Consider the following 20,740-nt stretch of genomic DNA (forward strand, 5'->3'; position numbering starts at 1 on the left):
AGAAAAATTAATTAAATTAACTCTGAAGAAGGGAGTCCTCTTCTGTCATGCAACAAGTTGAGCTGTGTGTTGAAACTCTTTTAATCAGGCTACAAAATGATAACTTTGACCATGACAAATTATTTTAAAATGTGAATAAACAAGAATCAGAGTAAGCGGCTCATGTTGACTTTTGTAGGGGACAGCTTGAAATATATGATCTTCAGTTGTGAATGTTAATATATGGATGGATGGATTTTCGTCTAACCCATGTCCTGCAGCTTTTTTGGAGAGGTTTAACGGTCAAACACTCCTATGATGGCAATTCATACTGATCAAGGAATAAGGCAGATCTATTGTATAGTTTTCATACGTCAGCAAAATCCCTTGAAAACGTTCCGACTTGCTCTCTACAAATTAAGATGTACATCTTTAAAAACACCTCACAAATATATAGATACATATTTTTTTATATGCTCAAGATTTTCCTAAAACAACTGGTCACTGTAGTGTTTATGAAACGTCAGTATGTAACCAAAATGGGAGGAAATAGTGCTCTTGTTATGGACTATTTTCAGTTGCGGATGAATCCACATTTGGGGCTCTAACGGGTATTTGAGATGTGTGTGGGATTGGGTCAAAATACAGTGTGTGTGTGTGTGTGTGTGCGCGTGTGTGCGTGTGTGTGTGTGTGTGTGTTTGTGTTCATGGTAATGAAGAAACAAGTGCAACAGTGTGGTTTATTGATGAATTCTATAACACATAGGTTTGAGCAAGCTCTCTGATTGGTCAATAGGGGTGTTTGATTCCACGATCAAACAACGATCAAATAGAACGTGCCTAATCACAGAGTATCCAGTGGCCTACACACGCCACAAGCCTACCGAAACTACTTCCATGAGCCGACATCGTGTGGTTTCCATACCGACGTTTAGCGACACACAGCCGTTACACTGTTATACATTGTCTCTCGTTGGAAATCGGTAGCTACAAAATGTCAGATTTTAAAGTTAATTTTGATTTGTTGGGGGGCCTCAGTATTGATGAATGGTTGGACATGGACACAGACCACAAAACCAACGAAAGATTTGCGGCTGTTTCAACTGACGAGTTGAGTGCGTTGGAAAAAAGGCTATCGTTACCATGTGAACTACTTTCTAGGAACTACTTTCTGACGGAGATTAACTCAAGCAGAAAGCGTAGGTTTGGGAGCAAATTAGCCCACGTTATGAAATTATTTTACGATATTGTTGATTACAATTATAGTTTGTGTAATAGAATCACAATCATACACTTGAGGCCGTTCTTGAACGTCATTATTGGTACTCCAGTACAGGCATACGGACCAGTGGCGGCGCCAGAGATTTTCTCTAGTGGGTGCTGTGGGGTAGCTTGACGTTTTATAGAGGGTGCTCAAACTTTAAGGGTTTGCCATTAATGCACCAGCGCTACAGTTGAATTTTCTACTGCAACTCATACTTGTCAACTCTCCCGATTTTCGCCGGAGACTCCCGATTTTATTGCCCTCTCCCGATTTCCTCCCGGGGTCATATTTCTCCCGCATTTCTCCTGATTTCTGACTAAATCAGATTTACTCAGGTCTGTTTCCACTCGGACTTTAATACAGCTACACCATTGTTTGGTTTCCATGGTAACACGTCTCTTCGGTAGCGCGCGCAACTGAAAGTCTGAGAGGGTGAGGCAGATAGTCACAGAAAACAGAACAAAAATTGACCCCCCCCCCCATTTTGCATTTTTAAATGCTCCCGATTTCTGAGGTCTCAAGGTTGGCAAGTATGACTGCAACACTCCCCACACGCACACACAGTGTACCCGCGACTGTTACAATGAAGGCTCGGTAATCAGTTCACGGCAAATAGGTGTAAGCAGGGGTAAAGTGCTACTTTTACAAGTGGGGAGTGGACCTCACCTCCTTTAGGAGGGTCTTCACTTCCTCTAGTGGGGTCCGGGGGCATGCTCCCCTGGGAAGATTTTTTTTTAAATATTGAAGCATCAATCTGATGCACTTAGAGAGCAAAATGAAGAGATCTATGGATATATCTCTCAACATACATATGAAACAGAACTGTAAACAGATTTTCTATTTCTTTATAGATATTTTACAAATCACTCCCCTTTTAAAACAAACCGTTTGAGACCCACTGAGATAACTAGACTAAAGTTAACTATCTAAAGACTGAGAGTCCTTTACTTCACCTGAGCTGAGGTTATCTGAGACTCTCAGTCTGACAGGAGAGAGTTCTCCCTCCACTTTGTTGTTGAAAAAAGCTCCTTATATCCATTAGCTTGGCTAGCTAGCACCAGATGCTAACCACAACGATCTCCGGTAGAGACCCACCGGTGCTCGCGCACGCACACAAAATGGCTCGTGCCACACACACACACAGAGCAGAGCTTGAATGAAACACAGAGAGCCAGAAGTAAGCTACTTGTACTCACGAGGCCTATTATGTGCAGAATCCCTCTCGCTTTCGGGTGGTTTTGATTGAGTGTCCACACGTGGACGTTTAAGGGCTAAAAAAAGATCCATTTGTCACTTTGCCGTTAGCAAATAATTTAACAGCTAACAGGAAGTCACTCAAGTGTCTCAAAGTAATTAAGCCTATGGGTAGGTCAAAAATCTAAAGGGTGCTGGCCATTGGCCTAATCACCTGTGTTGGCTTTATTTTTTTGGTCAAAAATGTGTTTGTTTGACATTTGCATTGATGTAATCAATATTTCTAATTTAATAAAAAAAAAAAAAAAAAAAAAAACATATTTATTGGGGGTGCTTAGGGGGTGCTTTGGCAATCCTGGGGGGTGCTTCAGCACCCCCTTGCTCCCCCCTGGCGCCGCCCCTGGTACGGACCTCGGGGGAAGTGCCTCGGTCCTGCCGCAGTATGTCGTACCAATAATGACGTTCAAGAACGGCCTCTCGTGTATGATTGCTTAATTGCAATAGTTGTGGACAACAATGGAGCTCGATGGCACAGGAGAATGAGATACTGTATATCAGACTTCCATACGCACCATACTTTTTTGTACATGCATCAATTGTAGGTTTTAGTTTTCTTTCAAGTGTTTTTTGTGAAAGATAAGAAGAATGTAAAAAATCATGATGTATAAATAGTTTAATTCCTGGGACAGGTTCTGGAATTGTTGCAAAACTGTCCTTTAGAAGCTTTTGACCACAGGGGGTCGAATGCAGGTTCAAACTTCAGTTCTTCTGCTGCTTCTAGCTCTGAACCCTCTTCACACTAAATTACGGACATCTGAGAATAATGGACTGCTCTCTTAATCTCATGCCAAGCGTGCACGCTGTCATCTTCACATGCAGGAGGCTCAGATAGGAACCAGATGTTTTCTTGATATAAATTCAGCGTTATCTACAACCTGCTGAGGACTCTACCTATTGGGCAGATCAGTTCATCACAGAAGCAAGTTTTGATATGGGAGTCTATCCTCTCCACTTTATTCCTGTTCACTGAAGGAGTAACACTCAGTTGTGTGTGCGTTACACTGGGTGTGTGTTTGCTGTGCGCATGCCGGAGCATCTATGAGTGTAGGTTTTATGTGTGTTTGCACAAGACATCTGCTAAGTCAATAAGCCGGGGTTTTCTTTGTGGGTGTGTCGACTGCTGCGAGTGTCCAAGGAGAGTCCAGAGTTTACATCAGACCTTGTGGTCAGGAGCCTCACAGCGCTATGCTGTTAACCCTTCTGCTGCAACATGCACTCTCACTAACTGTTCATTTCTGTAGGGATTACGTAGACAAAACGTGCCAAGTGCGGATCAAGTTGCAGTAAAAAGAAAAGGGGTGTAACCAAAATGATTTTGTACAATGAAGTTCTATTTCTGCACAAATACCATTCCTCAAATATCCCCTGAATACTTTAAAATGCCTTAATCATCCTTTAATCGGTACAAATACTCCCTAATACACTTTTTAGTTACCTTAACATCTGATTTTAATATTCTGAAATGTCCCTCAAATAGGAAGCATATGGGAAAACTAACTCAAATAAAGAAATTAATTTGATAAAATGTGAAAATAAAGCGCATCTATCATCTCTGTGTTGTTATTTAAAGTGGACCTATCATGCTATATTTGAAACTTATAAAACGGACAAGTCAAATCAAGCAATCTGATTGGTTCTTAGCCGTGATACTGAGCGTATACCACGGGTAGAATTGTAAGTTACTTTTCACAACAAGTCAGTATCCCTCCGCGTCTGAGAAAAACAGTATACCGTTGGGCTGTGGAACAAGAAAGCAGCGGAGAAGTAACGGGGCAGAAAGCCTCCTTTTTACGCAGCGGTCCAGACATAGACAAGGGCAAAACATATTCAGTGTGCAGTTCCTTTGGCATTAGGGCAGGGATATCTAGACACTTTCCAAGGTTTGACATAATGAATTGTGCTACTTTTAAAGCAAGCAACGATGTTTTCAAATCTGTAATCAAAGAGGTCCGCAAAAACACTATCGACCAATCAAATTGCTTGATTTGACTTGTCAGTTTTATAAATATATTTACATTTCTTCCGTTAGGAAACAAACTTACAAAGCATAAGATGGAAACATTTAAGATTAACTTCTACCTCCGGGGGGGTCTTACTATGGAAGAGTGGATTTAGCAGTGCCTATCTCCAGAAAAAAGCACCTAAACGACGGCATGCAGAGCTACGTGAAGAGCAGGTAGACCAACTGGAAAAGTACCACCATTCAAAAGCTTTCTGATGCGGGTCTTGAAACAAAGCGGAGAAATTATGACCGTTAGTTAGTGGCCACAGGTGTGAAAGCTCTCTCCAGAGCTACTGGAAGCCCAATCTCGGGGACCGGAGAAAGTGGAGCAATATTCTCGCCACGCCAAGCAACAGCCTAGAACAACCTCAACCTATACAAGTGACCACGTAAGCCATGCTACTGATGCTGGACAGTTTTTCAGTGGGTGCACAATAAACGGCAACACACATTAATGTAAATAAACAGCCAAATAATGGAACAACGCTCTCTGTCTAATATGTTCACCAGCTGTTAGTGTTGTTGCACCTCCGCTTCGCGTCGGGCCGAACCACGCCCCTTAGCTGTGATATAATGAGCATATACCATGGCCTGTCGTGAGCTATTGCTTAAATATATTGTAGGGCCATACCTATACAAAAAATGTCTTTGAAGTTTTTTTTTCAAAATACCAAACAGATCCTGCATTTTAGCCATGCCTCATTTCGCTCTCTTTGCTCCTTTCCAGCCCTGTTTTTGCAAGGGCTGATTCTGCTTTTGTGGCAGACTACAGCGCCACCTACAGGCCTGGCATATGTACTACAGCGTCTCCAGCGCTTTCGAGCGGTCTGTCATTCCCCTGATAGGTGGAGAGTTGCCCATATAGGCGGAGCACCCCTTTTCTGACGTCAGGAAAATTCAAATCTGTATCAGCTCCGTTGCAGCCCCGTTTTTAGAGATTTGGGTATGGAGGAAAATATTACATATTCATGTAGGCCTATACTAGAGATACAAAAGTGCATTTTGCATGATAGGTTCCCTTTAAGTGAAAACAATTGGTCCTCATGTAATATCATGACACTTATCTATATTGTATATACAGATATATTTAATTTATTTAAGATATGAGTGCAGAATTAGCAGGCATGGGTGAGAGCCTCAGTGAGATTTAAAATACTTTTTATAAAAAATAAACTGGAGGCTTGAGCATGTGATAAGGACCGTGTTTAGATGCCAACCAAATTCCAAACCCGGTCATATGACAAACTTTACTTTACACAAAGGTGTGAACAACTTCTCTGTCCTCTAGATATCTAAATCACAAACTGTCTTTCTGAAAAATAAACACTTCCGCCATCTTTGAACTTAACTTGTATCCAAAATCACTCCCCATGTAGGCCTACTGTATAATGCACTGAATTTACTATCTGCCGTTTTATTTGGGTGTCTTGCTGCTAACAATCCCACAGTGCAATGCGCTAAACTTTATTGATGCTAAAAAGACCCTTTAACGAATCTACAGCTGTCAGTGACGCCGTGAAATAATGATGATTACGTGTCCAAAATCTTTATTTACTTAGATGCACAGAAGGATATTTAAGGATTCTGTCAAATATATTACAAAACTGTCACTAAAACCCTTCATTATTCATCTCAGAGCGACATTTTAAGGGCTTCACTCCATCTTTAGAGGTCAAATCTAGTTGTTTATTTTCCTACTAATGGTGCCTTTATCTAGGTTTTATAGGGACTATAGAGTTTAGGGATTAATTTCCCCAAAACCAAGGGAAGGAAAAGTAACTTTTTGGTCATCTGGTGCTGCTGCTAAAAGCCTCTGCAGACTTTGGGAGCATCCTGCCACCGACAGCTGACATGTTTGTGTGTTTTTTGGCTCTCCGGACTCACACAAATTACATTTGTTGAGTCCTCCGGCAGCAGATTTTTGTGTGTCTGGCAGGGAAACGAACAACGTGCTAAACTGTGATTTATGGGTGTACATATTTGTGTTCATGCAACACTATCCTTCCTTCCTTCCTCCCTCCTCCAGTCGACATACGAGAGATCCGGGAGCTGCGGCTGGGGAAGGGCTCCCGTGATTTCGAGCGCTACCCGGAGGAGGCCCGAAAACTGGACGCCGCCCACTGCTTCATCGTGCTCTACGGACAGGAGTTTCGCCTCAGGACGCTCAGTGTGGCCGGTCAGTGTGTGTGTGTGTGTGTGTGTGTGTGTGTGTGTGTGTGTGTGTGTGTGTGTGTGTGTGTGTGTGTGTGTGTGTGTGTGTGTGTGTGTGTGTGTGTGTGTGTGTGTGTGTGTGTGTGTGTGTGTGTGTGTGTGTGTGTGTGTGTGTGTGTGTGTGTGTGTTATGTTGATTCCCAATGTTGAAGGTCACACAGACTGCCTCCCATATTTCATTTGTACATTTTATCTGCTTAATATAATCACTCTTGCTCAAACAAAATAGTTTTTTTAGTGATTGTAGCATCTTTCAAGTTACAAGGTTACATGTATGAGTCATTTACAGCACATGGTTGTACGGTGAAATATAAGTGATTCATGCTCCACACACACAGATTACTTTAAGTAAGCAGTTTAATCTCATAGTCTATGTTTCATTCAAAATCAAATGTGAAGAGTCAAAAACTTCTCTTAGAAATAAAACATAAAAATAGCTGACAAGCTAAACTATATATGATTGGATGAATAGACTTTTAACAGGGTGGCAGTTCCAATTCCCAAACAAGAACAACATTTTAAAGAAATAGACAAAACGGCACAAACAAAGTTTCAGATTTCCCCCTTTAAATAAGATTTCAACATCGACTTTAAGCTGTAAGCTCCCCAAACTTGACTCTTGACCTTTGAAGAGTAAAAGATTGATATTTTGACACTTTTATATCCCTCTTTTTCCTGTCTCTGCAGCCTTCAGTGAGGAGGAGGTCAACATGTGGATCACCGGCCTCAACTGGCTGATGATGGATACTCAGAGAGCACCCGCTCCGCAGCAGACAGACAGGTGTGTGTCCCTGTGGGAAACTGTTCAGGGTCTTCTACACCTGAGAAACACTCCAGTTAATCTCCTTTCCATATGCGAATAAAATACTCATTAAAAGCAATCCTGAATACTTTGCAACTTTCTCTCAGTACCAAAACAACTAACTCATTTATTTACCTAGTAAATCCACATTAAACAAATACAACAGTTAATCAAATAATCAAGACTATAATTTAGGGGAGTGAGTGTTTAAATAGAAAAAATAAAGACATTTTCAGTGTAGTAAACCTTATTTGTGATTAGTTTACGGGCCAAGTCATAGATATGCATCTCTGGTCTACTTCATTGTGAGTTTACGACACGTTCTCCCCCCCCCCCCCCCCCCCCCCCCTATATGTGTGATATCTGGTTGTATCAAAATAAGTAGCGACCTGGACGGGAAAGGGAGGTGCGGGTCGGAGGCGAACAAATATTAGTTTTGGCCTGAAAATATTTACTAGATGAATGTGCGGAGGTGGGTTTGGCTGCTGTGGTGAGCAGGAGGACAGGGGGAGGCTGTCCACATAATGTGAGCCGTAATGTTTGAAGATGGTCACAGGAAGTTAAATGGCTAATTTTGTCTTTTCATGACAGTTGTGTAAACTGTGGATTCATCATCTTTTAAATACAGTTTGAAAATGTTGCTTGAAGTGAATTCTCCTCACTCTCACTCTCCTCAGGAAATCTAAACTAGTTCTATATGCTATATTTGTACATTATTGGTCAGTCAACCATGGTTATTTATTCTCTTCCTATAAGACTTAATACTTAGTGTTTAAACATAGAATGTGAGAAAAAACTATTTAGAAATATATTTAAATAAAAAGAAACATGCTTTTTTTCTATTTACATGTCTTTACAAGCTGGTGATGATGCTGAATTTGTTGCTGCTACAAGCATTAGAATCACTCTTTTTACACAAGTGCAGCATAACACATCTACTGGTATCAAAAAGCACAACATTGCCATACTTAAAGGGGTCCTATTATGCTTTTGGGGCTTTTCAGACATTGTACATGATAGGCTAAGGGTGGGACATCTCTAAGCGGTTGACAAATCACAACAGAGCCAGCCAGCTAACCAATCAGAGCAGACTGGGCTCTGGTTTCAGACAGAGGGTGAAAAGAGGTGCTGCAGAACAGGCAGTATCATACAAATAAATAGATTTCTGAACATTATTCTGTAAACATGTCATAGCAGAGGCACAAAATACAAATGCTACCCTGAAATTGGCATAATATGGCCCCTTTAAAATGTTGGAGTAATATTACAGTGTTTCTTTGGTTACCAACGAGAAACAACTTTGTCAGTTAGATCCAAATATTCACACATACTACAGAACATGTATTGTTTTGGTGCTGGAAGTGTAAAACAAAATAGATACTAAAAGCTATTATTTTTGGTGTTAACAAAATTGCCGAATAAGTCAAAACAAACCCTGAGAACATTTCTGATTTCGTAGGAAAAATGTATTTTATTTGAGAAATGCTGTGCATCATTACAGCTGTAAGCAATCACTGGCATACCGTGCTTTCAATATTTAATTTCCGGAAATATTTTGTAATAATGGCTCAGTCAGTATCATGTTTTCTCTCCTTCCTTCCCTCTGTAGGTGGCTGAGGAAGCAGTTTGAAGCCATGGACAGGAGCCACGAGGGCAGGTGGGTGACTCTCCATAAACATGGCAACACCCAATCAGATTTTAAACAGCAGCCTGTGAAAGATACTTATTGGATCTGTTACATTGGGTGGGACGTGAAGGTGAAACCAGATCCAGATGCCATCAAAGAGCACTGTCGGGGCTCTGATCTGACCTGGAGCTCCACACCCTGAAATGCAGATACTGTATCACACACACACTTCCTCTGTCTCTCTCGTGCTCACATTAATAAGCCCAGGTTTCTGGTTGGGTGGAAGCGGCTCCAGGACACACTGCCTGCCACCGGCTGATAAGGAGCAGGAAGTGATGTGATGGGCTGGGAGAGGGCAACTTCCTGTCTCCTGTGAAAATAGTAACAGTAGCCAGACAGAGGGAAGCGGGCGGATCAGACCTAGCAGTGAGGCCGGTCATTGACCCCAAAAGATCCCCTCAGCGCACTGACCTGGATTCTTCTTCTCTTTCTACCTGCCTCCCTTGCTTCCTTCCTCATTCTGTTACTGACACTTACATGTGTTTTTGTAATCAGTGAAAGTGGTGGTCCATGTGGTGTTTCTCCTAGAAAAAAAAGGATGTGGAGGCAAAGACATATCCTCCGCATTTGAAACTGCAACAACTTTTAGGCATATAAACTCTTCTATTACTTTTATTTTATTATTAACCAAAACAATGTCCATTTATTGGCTGTTCTCAAGATACTCATTATATCTGCAGATGGAGTTTATCCCAGTTTTCATGAAAGTGTAAACGTCAGGAAGAAAAGACAGCTGGTGCTCCAGAACAGCTTCTTAATGGGTCTTGTGGAGAGATTAGAGTATTTTGTCAACAACTGTGACGCACAACAAACTGAACATGTTTTAACATGTGTGATACATATAAGTACGGAAGTTAAAACGTTCCGCTTAGCTAAGAAAGTTACTTAAAGATGTTGCACAGTATCCATTAGAAGGTTTTTCTTAATTAGGAAAAGTGTTAGGGCGTTTACGGCGTTGAAAGATATTTTGAAACGGTAAAATTCTACATTTCACGTGGAGACTGTTTGTGATACTGTACCTGTTATCCCCTCACAATCATGGCCGATAGATAAAACAAATAAAAGATGAAAGGCAGAAAAACTAAATAGTCCAGAAGACGAAAAGTTCATACTGCTGGAAGATACAAAAAATTAAGGCAAATGCTAAAAGGTATTTGGAAACAACAGCTAACAGAAAACAACGTATTTGGGAGGTCTATTCATTCAAGAAGTCTGTGAAAAGGTCTGTCCAAGAGGCTCAAGACAATACTTAAATGTGTCTGTTCTGTTAGAAAAAGAAATCACTAATTACAGGAATGTTAGAGATACCTTAAGTTGTTTTCCTAAGGTGTTTTCTCCAATGGTTGAACTAACCTTAAGTGTAAGACCAAGACAAGAAGAGCACCTTAAGTAAAGGGTTTGAGGAAACCTTAAGGAGAAGACTTAATAGTGTTTTGGATTTATTTGACTTCAAAGGAACCTTATCAGATTGAATTTGTTTTTTGTGCAACCTGCCCCTCACATTGACAGCAGTTCTTCAAACCATACAGCGCCACCTCCTGGTGACAACACATATAGCATCACTGGGAGTTTTATGAATGGTTCTCCAAAAGGTGTAATGACCGTATAGTTTGTTTTTAGGATGATCTGGTCTTTGGTTTGGATAGAGAGTCCTGGAATCTCTTTAATGTTTATAATGTGTATTCCTTGTCTTGTTTGTGTTTCAGCATCACAGTGAAGGATGTGAAAGCGCTGCTTCCTCAGATCAACTACAGAGTCCCTAACACGCGCTTTCTCAAAGACAAACTGCAGGTCAGACCTGCTTCAGACCCCCTGCCTCTTTGAATGTCCTCTCCTAGATGATAAGATGGCACACAAACTCTCGTCCTCCCTCTTTCCGCAGGAAGTGGAGGCCAGGAGCGACTTGTCCTACCCTAACTTCTCCCAGCTCTACAGGACGCTCATGTTCGACGCACAGAAGAGCGTGAGTGTCCCTTTTGAGTTCGCACAGATACACACTTACACTGTTGTGGAAGAAGTACTTACATCCTTTACTTGAAATAAAAGTATTGCAATGATATAAACATGTACACACTTACGTTTGTGCTAAAGATTAGCAAATGCTTCATTGATATATATATACATTTTCTATGTGCTTTTCCAGGCACCCAATGTTTGCCATTTACATTCCATAATGCAGGGCATGTGCAGCATGCAAAACAAATAGAGGACTCAAGAAAAAAGCTTGAGAGTGAAACAGAGAAGAAAGGACAGTGAAATGAAATCTGCAAAGAAGCTGCGTTATCAAACTGAAACAGTGTAACTGAAGACATGATGTTCACTGCTGGATTTATGCAACTCAAGCAATATTTAAAATGGGTAGCTGTCATTCGAAGTACAAGTGATTTGTAATAAAACAATTGTAAAAAATGCAAAACCTTATTTTACCGGCTTATTACATGAACAGATGCACTTTGCTCAGAATATTAACTCACATTTGTACATAAATCACAACCAAGTAACAAGAACAAACAAAAAGAAAACTGAAACACAAACAAAATTATAATATGGATGAAAAATAATAAAAGACTAAAGTAAAGCTGATTACAAAGTAATGAATCATACAATTCTTAGGGAGGGATGATTTCCCAAATATACATTTATACACACTTACCCTGTTCATATAAATACATACACAATTGATGTTGAAATATTGATGAAATATAACCCCTTAATTTGAGATGCAGGGTTTTAGCATGCCTACGTGGTATTAAGCAGATTTTTCTGATCTGATCTCATGTTTATTATGCATTCTGAATCTGCTACAGCCAGCCAGTAACATCAGCCATCAGATAGAAGTCCTATCCCTCTGAAATGTTTAAACATATAAAGTTTGTGTACAGCGCTTCAGTTCTGTATTTGAGTACTTCTCCTCTCAACCCACACCACGCTCACTGACTGGTATTGCTTCTCCTGGCTCCCTCACACCTGTCTGTCAACTGGTCCCTCCCCTTTTCTCCCCAGATTATTGAGCAGCTGGAGCTCTCCTTCCCACTGCGGTGAGTCCCTCCACCTCCACCACCTCCCTCTTCCTCAGTGTCCACTCCTTCGTCTTCACCTCCCCCCCACCCCTTCTATCAGTCCAGTCTGGCACACACACAATATATACATTAGTTAAAGACGGAATAAGCTACACCTTTATTGACCGAATTTGACATTACAGAGACATACACTGAACAAAAATATAAACGCAACACTTTTGTTTTTGCTCCCATTTTTCATGAGATGAACTCAAAGATCTAAAACATTTTCTATATACACAAAATAACCATTTCTCTCAAATATTGTTCACAAATCTGAAAAAATCTGTGATAGTGAGCACTTCTCCTTTGCCGAGATAATCCATCCCACCTCACAGGTGGGGCATATCAAGATGCTGATTAGACAGCATGATTATTGCACAGGTGTGCCTTAGGCTGGCCACAATAAAAGGCCACTCTGGAACGTGCAGTTTTGCTTTATTGGGGGGGTCTGGTGGGGCCCGAAAACCAGTCAGTATCTGGTGTGAGGGTTAGGGTTAGGGTAATGTTGTGAATCGAGTGGCCCATGGTGGTGGTGGGGTTATGGTATGGGCAGGCATATGTTATGGACGATAAACACAGGCCACTCAATTCACAACATTACCCTAACCCTAACCCTAACCCTCACACCAGATACTGACTGGTTTTCAGACCCCCCCAGACCCCCCCAATAAAGCAAAACTGCACGTTTCAGAGTGGCCTTTTATTGTGGCCAGCCTAAGGCACACCTGTGCAATAATCATGCTGTCTAATCAGCATCTTGATATGCCACACCTGTGAGGTGGGATGGATTATCTCGGCAAAGGAGAAGTGCTCACTATCACAGATTTTTTCAGATTTGTGAACAATATTTGAGAGAAATGGTTATTTTGCGTATATAGAAAATGTTTTAGATCTTTGAGTTCATCTCATGAAAAATGGGAGCAAAAACAAAAGTGTTGCGTTTATATTTTTGTTCAGTGTAGTTAGTGCTAAGGAAAAAGTTCAGGCTTCTTTAGCTTGGATTTCTCTGGGTAACCAGGGGGTGTTCTCTATATGTTGTTCAGAAACAGAACATCCTTGTTCTCTTTGCTGTTATTGCAAACTAGCTAAGTTTCTAACAGCGAAAATGGCGTCCCAACTAAGAGTTAATAGGATATTATGGACGAAGATGCATTTTAACTGTAGGAGCTTGAGCCGTTGGTGTGGTTCTTTTTTTCTTCTTCAGGAAAATAAAACATTCCCATGTGTTTTTCCATTTAAATGGTACTTTAATGTTTTGTGTTGGCTCTATGGCTGTGAAACATCAACACGTATGGAACATTAACTTTGAAAATTGCATAATTAGAACTGGCAAAGGTAGAGTTATAGGAGTAGTTCCAGTAAGCCATTTGTATATAATGCATCAAGCCCCGTTTCTCATTTAGTTGAACTTTTGTTGAACTTTTACTTCTTTGCAATCTGAAATTGAAAAAACCGGTGTGTTTGTAGGAATGTGGACAGACCGGAGCTTTGTCAGATGTCCCTCTACGACTTCCAGAAGTTCTTACAGATGGATCAGAAGGTACTGAGCAGATTCAGCACAAATCACAGTAACATTTTCTGTTAAAGTCTGCTCTGGGCTCACTTCTGAATCCGTCTCCTCTCAGGAGTCCTGGGCTTCAGATCTGAGTCGTGTCCGAGAATTCCTCACGGGGTACATGAGGGGGGGGGCGCAGCCGGAGCCCATGCTACAGCTCGATGAGGTGAGACAAAGAAAGAGAAACCTGAAAAGTCTGTGCAGAGTTATTCCTGCTTCACAGCCTGGTGCTTCGTGTTTTTAGTTCCTGACGTTCCTGTTCTCTAAAGAGAATTCTGTGTGTGACCCTCAACTGTCTCCTGTCGTTGCTGATGACATGAAAAGGCCGCTGTCTCAGTACTGGATCTCCTCCTCTCACAACACGTACGTCCCAACATTTGTGTCGCAAGAAAAGCATTTTGTTGTATTAAAAGGAGGTTTTGGAAAATAATGGTGGTTTAATGACACCACCTTGTCATATTAAGAGTCATCTGAAAAGAAGAGACACTTTTCTCTCTTTCTTTCTTCTCTGTATGTCCAATATTCACATAGCTTAGTCTAGCATTGGTTATTTTTTAACAGCCCCAAGCCTACCTGACTCAAAGTTGTGTTTGTGTGTTTGAGATAAAAATATCACATGCTTTGATAAGCAGTTTAACTTAAAATCCCAGCTTACATTTGTTGCATGTATCTAAATCCTTTTTCAAAATGATGGTTATTTTGTGGTTCTGTCTATCAAATTTGTGGATTTGTTAATGGCTTTAACAATTATTTAACTGAATAATAAAGATGAAATAACAGACAATAAACTGTGATTAGTCGCATCCCATTGAATGCATATTAAGGTAGAGTTCTGAACTTGTTTCTTTGTTCCTGCTCTCTCAGCTACCTGACAGGTGATCAGTTTTCTAGTGAATCGTCTCTGGAAGCGTACGCCCGCTGCCTCAGGATGGGCTGCCGCTGCATTGAACGTGAGAGTCCTCAACTTTTGATATCAAAATTAATAAAAAATGAATCAGAAACAGAAATATGTTCTTGATCCTCGGGGGGAATTTTGGTTAATATCTGTTTAGAGAACAAAAGGTTTTCAAATGAATGTGTGTTTTGTGCTCACAGTGGACTGCTGGGACGGACCTGACGACTTGCCAATCATCTACCACGGCCACACGTTAACCTCCAAGATCAAGTTCCTGGATGTGCTGCACACCATCAAAGAGCACGCCTTCATCACATCTGAGTACGTTTGGAGATGGTTTTCAAAGTATTAATAAATGTTATTTAGATCACATCTGCCTGGGTGAGAATACCAGTGCTTTCTTAAAGGGATGGTTTGGGTTATTGAAGTGGGGTAATGTGAAGTACTTATCTCTAAAAAACATTATATGATGTTATATATCAGGAGTAGATAGGGAAACATAGAGGAGTAACAGCACAAAAGCAACGCAATGTAAAGTGATATTTGCAACAGGGGCAGAAACCAAGGTCATTTAGTCACCAATTTAGTTACCATTTAACAATGTGTGTGTGTGTGTGTGTGTGTGTGTGTGTGTGTGTGTGTGTGTGTGTGTGTGTGTGTGTGTGTGTGTGTGTGTGTGTGTGTGTGTGTGTGTGTGTGTGTGTGTGTGTGTGTGTGTGTGTGTGTGTGTGTGTGTGTGTGTGTGTGTGTGTGTGTGTGTGTGTGTGTGTGTGTGTGTGTGTGTGTGTGTGTGTGTGTGTGTGTGTGTGTGTGTGTGTGTGTGTGTGTGTGTGTGTGTGTGTGTGTGTGCAGGTATCCTGTGATATTGTCCATCGAGGACCACTGCAGTGTGGTGCAGCAGAGGAACATGGCCACACACTTCAAGAAGGTGTTCGGAGATCTGCTGCTCACCAAGCCTGTAGACAACGGCGCAGAGGAGCTCCCCTCCCCCCACCAGCTCCGCAGGAAGATCCTCATCAAGGTACGCATACAGACACACACCTACCCCTCTGGTTAAGGGTTGTAGGCTTCTTGCACCATCGCTGAGGGTGGATACTGGGTTAGAGAAAGTTATTTGGTAGAGGAGGGGGAGGCTCAAGCTTAAAGAGGCCCTATTCGGCTTTTTGGGGGTTCCTTTTCCTGTAGTGTATTATATAGGTTTGTATGCATGTGAAGGGTCTGCAAATGTAATGTATCCATAGAAAATTGGAGGAAAGAGCAATGGATTTTACTGATAAGTTATCAACAATTGAAAAAATAGCAGCAGATTAAAACAGTTTTTTTCGTGGCTCGTCAAATATCTGATATAACTTTTTCTTTCTTTTACATTACATGAAAACAAACGGGAATGTCAAACTTCAATAGATCTTTCTACTTTGTCACCGTTTGAGTTGCCCTTGTAATGACCTTATTGTGTTGTGCACTCTTCTTCTGCAATGGTTTTCCAATTAGAGTAATGGTACCACCTGCTGCTTATCTCGATTAACAACTCCTAATAGATTGCATTAAAGCAGTGGGTGGAAACAGACATTCATTTGCATTTAAATTGCAGATTATTTGTAAGATTCAAATAAAAATCCATCGGCCTTGAGCAAAATCTTCGACCTCCATTAATTATAACATGTTGTAGAAAATCCCAACATGCATGCAGAAAATGCTCCCTCATTCCTCAGTGTGGTTAAGTTCCCCCCCTTTATCACAGCACAAGAAGCTGGTGGAAGGCACGCTGTACGAAGAGGTGACTTCAGCCAGCTACTCAGAAAACGACATCAGCAACTCTCTGAAGAACGGCATCCTTTACCTGGAAGACCCCATCGACCACGTGAGTGTGTCCGGCTGCCTCACACACACACAGTCAGTGTGTCGTGGAGTGTTACTGAAATGTGTTTGTGTGTGATTCACAGACGTGGACCCCGCACTATTTTGTCCTGACCAGTAATAAGATTTACTATTCAGAGGAGACGTCTCACTACCAGACGACTGATGAAGAGGAGGACGACGAAGTGAAAGAGGTAGGGAGAGGATTATGAAAAATAAACAAGATATAATAAAGTGTTTATCAGGTAAAGCTGATGCTGCCTCCCTCGGTCAGGAGTGTAACAACAACGAGCAGCACTGTGCCGAGCGCTGGTTCCACGGGAAGCTGGGCGGAGGTCGTGACGGGCGACAGGTGGCCGAGAAGCTCCTGCAGGAGTACTGCGAGGGGGGGGCCAAGGACGGAACCTTCCTGGTGCGGGAGAGTGAGACATTTGTGGGAGACTACACCCTCTCCTTCTGGTCAGTTACACTGAAATCACACACTACACACTCAAATTGATCTCAGCTTCTTTTTGTTTTGGAGAAAGAAAGAAAGAAAGAGAAATAGAAATAAAAGAAGAGATAGCAGGATTATAGAAACACATTTATAAGAAAGTGATTGGGGGAGTTAAGTAAGGCAAGGCAAGGCAAGTTTATTTATATAGCACTTTTCAACACAAGGCAATTCAAAGTGCTTTACAAAAATGAAAGACATTAAGAAAATGGAATTTAAAAACAGTCATTAAAAAGAAAAGCTAATAAAATAAACATTAAAAGAAAATACACATGAATAAAAGTTACAGTGCAATTTAAGATGTGAATAGTTCAATTCAAAGCAGCGGCAAAAAGAAAAGTCTTCAGTCTGGATTTCAAAGTAGTAAGAGTTGCAGCGGACCTGCAGGTTTCTGGGAGTTTGTTCCAGATATTTGGAGCATAACAACTGAACGCTGCTTCTCCATGTTTAGTTCTGACTCTGGGGACAGAAAGCTGACCAGTCCCTGAAGACCTGTATTTTGAAATCTATTATTTGACACACAGGAAGCCAGTGTAAAGACTTCAGAACAGGAGTTATGTGATCCACTTTCTAAGTGTTAGTGAGGACTCGAGCAGCAGCGTTCTGAATCAGCTGCAGCTTTCTAATATATTTTTTAGTGAGACCTGTAAAGACACCATTACAGTAGTCCAGTCTACTGAAGATAAAAGCATGGACAGGTGCAAACAATAAGGGCGGGGCAGGTAATCAGGTCAGTGATGATGGGGAGGAGTCAAACTACCTAAAATGAGAGGGGAGATTAGTACCAAAATAAAACAGGAAATGACAAACAGGAAATGCCAAACAAAAAATATGATATGGTTTAAAGCTTACGAATCAATGAGAAAGTATGAGATATTGTATTTTTAAAGCTGCCTTTATGTTTTAGTTCTGTGCAATCTGGTTAAAATTTGAGCAATTTATTTAAGTATTGAATGTTTAATCAGTCTATGTCTTCAGCCTGCCAGAGTTTTATAAGAGATGAGTAGCGTTGAATATGCAAACGGTCCCTCCTCCTCCAGGCGCTCCGGTCGGGTCCAGCACTGCAGGATTCACTCCCGTCAGGAGTCGGGCTCCACTCGATTCTACCTTACCGACAACCTGGTGTTCGACAGCCTGTACCGCCTCATCTGCCACTACAGAGACACGCCTCTGCGCTGCAACGAGTTTGAGATGCGGCTGCTCAGCCCCGTCCCTCAGCCCAACGCGCACGAGAGCAGAGAGTGAGTCATCAATGTCCCTTCACTACTGATGTATTTGAAAGCAGAGAGGAAAACTGAATAAAACAGATTTCTGTCTTCCAGGTGGTTCCACTCCAGTCTGTCACGTGTTCAGGCTGAACACATGCTGATGCGTGTCCCCAGAGACGGAGCTTTCTTAGTGCGGAAACGCAGCGAAAACAGCTCCTATGCCATCTCCTTCAGGTCGAAAAAACCCAAAGACAATCAATGAAGTCTATTTTTGAGAGTTTAACGTTCTGTTTAAATGTCCTTCTCTGTCCATCTGCCAGCAGGGCGGAGGGGAAGATCAAGCACTGCCGTATTCAGCAGGAAGGACGCCTCTTCATGTTGGGCAGCTCGGCAGAGTTCGAGAGTCTCGTGGACCTGGTGAGCTACTACGAGAAGCATCCTCTGTACCGCAAGATGAGGCTCCGCTACCCCATCAACGAGGACACTCTGGACCGCATGGGCACCGCGGTGAGACACACACAGATCAGGAATCATATATTAAATGTTTACATCACTGCTCCCGTGTTTTCCACTTAAAGTTACCAACTTGACAACCAACTGTTGACGTCCAGCACTCTGTCTGTTAACCTCTTTCCATCTCTTGCACAGTGTTGCTTTTTTCTACTGGGGACAGTTTAGCCATCATGTATCCAACGTTTGGTGCTCTCCTCGAATATAAATATGAATATTCAAAAAGTATTTTATGATCAAAATAAAAACATAATGTCCATCAGAAGTTTCAACCGTACATTGCTATTTATCAATCAACCAGTAATTGTCTGGCATCCTTGATGATAAACACCTAAATAATCAATTGGCATACTTCATTTTGTGGATTTCTCCTCATTTTGCACCTTAAATAGCGTTTTTTTATGTAATAAACTAGTGTCCGTCATTAAAGTCATGCATTCTTTTCACTGAGTGACTACTAATTCAAGTAATCTGTCTGATTCAAAAGCAACAATAAACAATAAACAAAATATAAATTGTATGTAGCAATAACGTGCACAACATAATTACCACAACTGATATTTGCTGTTATTGTACATACATGTGTATTGCAGCTTTCAATGCAGAATGAGTTCAATCGTGCCTTTTAAACCTAACCGCTATTATTTGCCATGGATGTGTCAGGAGCTCGACTACGGGGCGCTGTATGAGGTCCGCACCCCTCATTTCTACGTGGAGGCCAATAAGATGCCCACCGCTCGGGTAAGTGAGACTGAACTGTGGACCTCCAGTTTTATTCACTGTTAATCATCTAATCATTATCATATCATTCAACACATGATTAGCAGAGTTATTCCCTTTCGAAGCTAATATGGAGTATTTATATCAGAATGTATTTATTCCATATCCAAATTAACCTCTTTCTATTACTTACAATATCAAATTGTATTCCATGGAAGAGCAGAGTTTAGTTTTTGAAACTCTTGAACTCCTTTTTAGCTTATGGATGAGTTAGCGATGAAGAGAACAAAGAAAAGAAAGACACGTTGAAGGAAGAAAGGGATGTTATTGAGTAAGGAAATAGAAACAGGATGTATAAGATTTAAACATGTTCTGACTTTTGCACCTCCTAGTGGTCATATGTAAAAGTTCACAGTGTCAGACAGACTGATGGTTCCTCTCCTGTTTCAGTGCACGGTCAAAGCTCTGTACGACTATCGAGCTCAGAGGGAGGACGAGCTCTGCTTCCCCAAACAGGCGCTCATCGTCAGTGTGGAGAAGCAGGATGGCGGCTGGTGAGTGCATCTCAGTGTACCATGTGACCTCCTGTTTGTGTGTTACTTCCACCTATTGCAGCTCCTAATGAACCTGTGTGCTGTGTTTAGGTGGCGAGGTGACTACGGAGGGAAGAAACAGCTGTGGTTTCCTGCGAACTACGTGGAGGAGGTCCCCAGCTCCCCCTCCAGAGAGCCGGACAAAGTGGTGAGTGAGGGGTGAGCTGAACAAAATGATCAGCTTGTGTTTCCAATCCTAATTTTGTTGTTGTTGTTGTCTCAGTCCACAGAGAACAGTCCTCTCGGGACGTTTCTTAAGGGCTTCATTGATGTTCCCACCTGCCATGTCGGTGAGTCCCGTAAACACATGCTTCAGAGCAATGTTTTACTTTTTATTTATAGACTTATACTGTCCAAACACTTGCTTGCTTTGGTTAAAATGCTCATTTATATTTTTTGAAGAAAAAGGTGGGGTAGCTAATTTTGGAGAAACCTGCTCGAGTGCGCTAGAATTTGAAAATACACAACTGGAAAAAATCTGCCACTTCCTTACAGAGCCCCTCCTCCAACACACACGAACGCGCACATGACCAATGAGGGCACGAGATAAGTTTGTGCACAGATGGAAGGCTGACAGGCAGGTAGGCCATCCAGTTATTTTAGCCGGGCCGGCTCAGATGATTGGTCGTACTTTTTACATTAATACGG

The 20,740-nt window shown here is 41.6% G+C and overlaps 1 protein-coding gene across 2 annotated transcripts in view; it reads left to right on the forward strand.

Annotated features, from left to right (window-relative positions):
• The window catches only part of LOC307042854 (1-phosphatidylinositol 4,5-bisphosphate phosphodiesterase gamma-1-like), a 39,859-nt gene that overhangs the window by 9,203 nt on the left and 9,916 nt on the right, over positions 1-20,740 (forward strand). The window contains exons 2-23 of one of the 2 annotated variants that reach the window (XM_079687018.1): positions 6,526-6,675; positions 7,398-7,491; positions 9,122-9,169; positions 10,906-10,990; positions 11,082-11,162; positions 12,203-12,237; positions 13,729-13,801; positions 13,887-13,982; positions 14,061-14,179; positions 14,681-14,766; positions 14,912-15,032; positions 15,564-15,732; positions 16,453-16,572; positions 16,655-16,762; positions 16,843-17,027; positions 18,102-18,302; positions 18,384-18,503; positions 18,593-18,776; positions 19,443-19,520; positions 19,950-20,053; positions 20,144-20,240; positions 20,316-20,382. In XM_079687018.1, coding sequence (XP_079543144.1) covers positions 6,526-6,675; positions 7,398-7,491; positions 9,122-9,169; positions 10,906-10,990; positions 11,082-11,162; positions 12,203-12,237; positions 13,729-13,801; positions 13,887-13,982; positions 14,061-14,179; positions 14,681-14,766; positions 14,912-15,032; positions 15,564-15,732; positions 16,453-16,572; positions 16,655-16,762; positions 16,843-17,027; positions 18,102-18,302; positions 18,384-18,503; positions 18,593-18,776; positions 19,443-19,520; positions 19,950-20,053; positions 20,144-20,240; positions 20,316-20,382 — 2,421 coding nt within the window. Of the gene's footprint in view, positions 1-6,525; positions 6,676-7,397; positions 7,492-9,121; positions 9,170-10,905; positions 10,991-11,081; positions 11,163-12,202; positions 12,238-13,728; positions 13,802-13,886; positions 13,983-14,060; positions 14,180-14,680; positions 14,767-14,911; positions 15,033-15,563; positions 15,733-16,452; positions 16,573-16,654; positions 16,763-16,842; positions 17,028-18,101; positions 18,303-18,383; positions 18,504-18,592; positions 18,777-19,442; positions 19,521-19,949; positions 20,054-20,143; positions 20,241-20,315; positions 20,383-20,740 lie in introns of those variants that run through there. The other variant, XM_079687019.1, reaches the window with a different exon arrangement.

This window comes from Notothenia rossii (genome assembly GCF_949606895.1).
Source record: "Notothenia rossii genome assembly, chromosome: 1".
Classification (NCBI taxonomy): domain Eukaryota; kingdom Metazoa; phylum Chordata; class Actinopteri; order Perciformes; family Nototheniidae; genus Notothenia; species Notothenia rossii.